At 42.0% G+C, this 4602-nt stretch overlaps 1 protein-coding gene across 2 annotated transcripts; it reads right to left on the bottom strand.

Annotated features, from left to right (window-relative positions):
- Nucleotides 1-734: 734 nt before the first annotated feature.
- Nucleotides 735-3952, bottom strand: LOC147884974 (pentatricopeptide repeat-containing protein At3g02330, mitochondrial-like). Of its 2 annotated transcripts, none has more exons than XM_087397640.1 (3): nt 3680-3952; nt 3538-3599; nt 735-3008 (listed from the first exon to the last, which is right to left on the bottom strand). In XM_087397640.1, exons 1-3 carry the CDS (start codon nt 3728-3730, stop codon nt 752-754), a joined length of 2370 nt encoding a protein of 789 aa, XP_087253766.1. In that variant the 5' UTR covers nt 3731-3952; the 3' UTR covers nt 735-751. The 2 variants fall into 2 exon arrangements, with proteins under 2 accessions (XP_087253766.1, XP_087253767.1); XM_087397641.1 differs by having other exon boundaries at nt 735-3015; nt 3680-3695.
- Between the last annotated feature and the right edge of the window lie 650 nt (nt 3953-4602).

Raw genomic sequence — 4602 nt, 5'->3', positions numbered from 1 at the left:
TGGCGGAGATTCCAGGCTTTGACCCAACAAATTCATAAAGATGCCCCCAAGAACCACCTGATGGTGAACTGGCTATCGACATGGATAGGCTCTGCTCTTTTGGAGTGGATGAGAGCTCCCGAATTGGACAAAGATAAAAAGAAGAAAAGTAAGGATACATTTGAAAGTGACATGGATGGCTCAGACCTGCTGGACACTGTATTGGTGTCCAAAGAAAAAAAGAAATTAAAAAAAAGAAAAGACATGAAGTTGGTGGCTGGCCACCGAGGTGTTGGCTGCATTGGATAAAATGGTGGCCCAGACAGTGGGGAATTTGGATTCTGGATGGTGTGTTGTGAAGCAGGTGCAATAATCATGGCCATACTTGGGAGGAATGTTAATTGAAGACCTAGAATTGTGCCATTTGCATGACCACGCAAAATTGCACCACAAAGTAATGCTGTTACAATGGGATGAACTGCAAAGCGAAAAGGCTGTGGACAAGCTGTTCAAACCCCAGTACCGATGCTTACCGCTGTCAAGCAGAGGCGAGACTATTAGTCCTGTCGAAAGCTAGGAGTTATCATGTGTTATTATTGCTGGGTGAATCCATGGGATGATCTATTTCGTCAATAAATTCAGGCATTACATAACCCTCCAACTGTCAGAACCCAGAACCCTCCCTCTCAAGAGCATGCCCCTTTCTTGAAATCGTAATGTGGGGTGTTTTGATCAATATTATTACTCTCTTTTAATTTTTGGAAAGCAATGGCTAACCACTTATATTGTTCAAAAAAGTATTTTCCTTGTACTCATCTAAGGTACACACTTGTGTTAATTCAAAAGGCACATATCCTCCATCCAGCATTTCCAAACTCAATCTTTTGAGCTTTGCATATATGATATCACTTCCTGGATGGCTTCTGTCTCCCACAATAAAATCATGTAGGTTCGCTCCAACTTCAATATAAGCCTTCCCTGGTTTCTTCTGAGCCAATTTGCCTTCTTTGATATCCTTTAGCTCACCTACAACCGCCCACATGCCAGCATCAGCATAGATATCTGACATAAGGACATACCCAGAAGCATCTTTGCAATCCAAAGGAATGACAACTTCAAAACATTGTCTTCCAAGCTGAATATTGCCATGTGTCCTGCAATGACTGAGCAAACACATCCACCCAAGGACATTGCATTGGAATGGGATACACTGAAGTAAATAATATGCCTCCTGCAAGCATCCTGCACGACCAAGCAGGTCAATCATGCAGTTATAGTGATCAAGCATTGGCTTTATACTGTACTCTACCCTCATCAACTCAAAGAGTTGGAAGCCTTCATCTACTAATCCCACATAGCTGCATGCAGAGAGTAAACAAGTGAACGTTATATCATTAGGCTTTGAGCCTTCATGTGTCATGTTCTTGAAGAAATGCAGGGCCTGCTTGAGGTCATTACGTTGAGCATATCCTTTTATCATTGCACTCCACGTCACCACATCTCGTATTGCCAGCTTCTCAAACACTCTGCAGGCATCCTCCAGACTGCCACATTTAACATACGTATCAATGACTGCATTGCCAACAACCAACTCCGTGTCGAAGCCACCTAGCATGATGCTGTCATGGATAAGCAGGCCCTGATCAAAAGCTGCAGTGTCAGAACAAGCTTTCAACGTGCTTACAAAGGTGACAATAGTTGGCTCCACTCCCTCCTGTTGCATTTGATTGTAAAGTTGAAGAGCCTCATAGCAATGTCCATGCTGGATATTTCCTGCAATCATTGTATTCCAAGTTATCACATCTCGCTGTGTTAACTCACTGAATACTCTGCATGCACTCTCAAGCACCCCGCATTTTGCATACATATCAATGAGGGCATTGCCAACAAAAACATTTGTTTTGAAGCCACTTTGAACAACATGATCATGAATTGACATACCCTGACTTAGGCCCGGAATAGTAGAACACGCTTTTAAGACACTAACAAAAGTGACATCATCTGGTGATATCCCCTGAAATTGCATTTGTTGAAAGACTTGTAGTGCTTGCAGCCCCTGCCCATGCAGGGCATAAGCTGCAATCATCGCACTCCATGTCACCAAGTCTTGATTTGAAATATTGTCAAAAACCCAACATGCATCGCCAAGTCTCCTACACTTTCCATACATGTCAATAAGGGTACCCCCAACAGAGGCATCCGCTTCAACTCCACATTTCACTATGTGGCTATAAACCATTTTCCCCTGGTCTAGAGCTGCCATGCTTGAACACGTTTTCAGGATGCTGGCATATGTAACCTTGTCTGGCTCTATGCCCTCCTGTAGCATTTGCTGGAATAGTATCAGAGCCTCCCGATCATGCTCATGCTGAGTATATGCTACAATCATTGCAGTCCATGTCACCACACTCCTCCTTGGCAATCTATCAAACAACCTGCGTGCATCTTTGAGACTCCCACATTTCGCATACATGTCAACAAGGGTGTTGTCAACAAAAATATCCAGCTCAAGCCCGCTTTCAATCATGTGAGCATGGAACAGCTTACCCTGTGTCAGAACTTTTCCACTGGCACATGCTTTTAGGATAGCAACAAAAACATATCCATCTGGTTTCACCTCTGACTCTTGCATTTGACTGTAGAGTTTGAAAGCACATTCAGCTTGTCCAAGTTTCGCATGCGCTGTCAGTATTGCACTCCATGCAAAGACATTTGGTTGGGGAAGTATGCTTAGTACTTGATGTGCTTCGAACAAACCTCCACACATAGCAAACATACGGATTAAACCGCTTCCCAGTAGAGCATGTGACTCCAATCCACTTTTCTTGACAAGGGAGTGCACCTCTCTGCCTGTGGCCAGGTCTTTCTTGATAACACACTCCTGTAGAAGTATGTAGAAAACGTGAAGAGGGATAAGAGTTCCTTGTTGCTCCATGGAATGTGCAGCCTGAAGTGCTGCACTGAGACATCCCTTGCATAGCTGTTTAAATCTTCCAAAGGACAGAGTAGAAGCATTACTCCCTGCAACCCTGCACGCTTCAATACAAACTGAAGCTTTTTACAAATACAGTTCACAAAAATTAAGTTGAGCATGGATGTTTTTATAGAAGGTATCAATATGAAATACTGGTGCAAGTTTACCAAGCTAATTTTGTAAATTTCACAATATTGGAAAAATGTGGAATGGTTTTAAATTTTTTTCTTTCAAATTTTGAAGAAATCATGCCAATCTTGGTGAAACTTTGAAATTTTTAACATGAAAGTTCCAAATCCTGGCGAATGTTTTACAATTTAATTTTTATTGGGGAATACAAATTTTTAATACCAATATAGAAGTATTGCGTCTTAGCGAAAGTAACATAAAAAATCATCCTGAAGCTGACAGCAAACATGACAGCAAACTTGTCAGGTCCAAGATCACTATTCTAAACAGTCTGCCAAATTGCAAAGATGGTATCAAAGCCCCAGGCTAAAAACGAGTTACAAATTTCAATAGCCATGGGCTATTAATAAAACACCAATTTCAACTTTCAAGAAAACAATGGAACCTGCAACTACCTCTTAGAACCGATGGGGCAACCGATTCGTGAGAAAGTTCCTCTAAGAGTGCACTGCAATATCTGCAAGCGACAGGTGGGACGTCAACGTTGGATATCCTTGCAGTGGTTATGTAGATACGTCTTCAAAAAGAACTACTCACCTTACACTTTGCGCCCGTGCAAGTGGCTAGGTCCTGCAATCTTGCCACCATATGTAGCAGCAAATGTCTCCCTATCCCGGCTGAAACTGAGAAACCGACGGATTCCGGAAGCCCAAAGAACAGTATGAAGTGTTATTGGTGGTGTTGCTACTGTGCCCATCTCCTCCTCAATGCACCCAATTCTTTTTTAGCTCCGCCAACCTAGGAACATATTTGGTCTTGGGCATGTGGCCGAAGTATGTCTACTGAACTACATCCACTCCATGGTGGTCTCAAAACATTTACATCCACTCCATGGTGGTCTCAAAACATTAGCATTGATTCACCCTAGAATAGAAAATATTCAATTAATACTTGTGTGACGCTCTTTGAATAAATCCAATATTATATTTTACTTTGCTTCCTTTCCCATGCACTTCCTTTCAATCGAGCTTGCAATGGGGTCCATAAAACGTCAAAGCTCTCTACATTTCATAATCCATAGCATTAAACCCATTAGTCTGCCTTTGTGGCCTTTTGTTTATTTTGACATTTTAAGCCTCATGGCATTTACGTGCACTTCGATTTGGCATCGTTTCCCTCCCCTTGGTGTGTAGTTCCATTTAGATTTGGCATAGCCACAAGAGGTGCCTTGGTCATCTCTTCAAGTGAGTCATCATCTCTTTATGTTCGCTCTTTTCACAAACTAGCTAGTTTATAGTATTGGCTCTTTCCCTAAAAGAAGGTATCATATGGTATGATGCAACTTGTCATGGCTTGCAAGACAAGTAGACAAAGGATGGGAGACAGGAAAGCTAAAGAAACCTATCAAGGTACAGGGAAGAGGTTAAAAGAAGAGGAAATAGATGGTATGATATCCAAACGATAATGGAAAACATATTTGCAACATTTGCAGTGCGAGGAAAAATCCCATGAAAAACAAC

Source organism: Dipteris shenzhenensis, chromosome 26, assembly GCF_047967505.1.
Source record: "Dipteris shenzhenensis isolate YYH24624 ecotype China chromosome 26, Dip_SZ_1.0, whole genome shotgun sequence".
Lineage (NCBI taxonomy): Eukaryota > Viridiplantae > Streptophyta > Polypodiopsida > Gleicheniales > Dipteridaceae > Dipteris > Dipteris shenzhenensis.
This window is presented reverse-complemented; position numbering and strand designations above follow the sequence as displayed.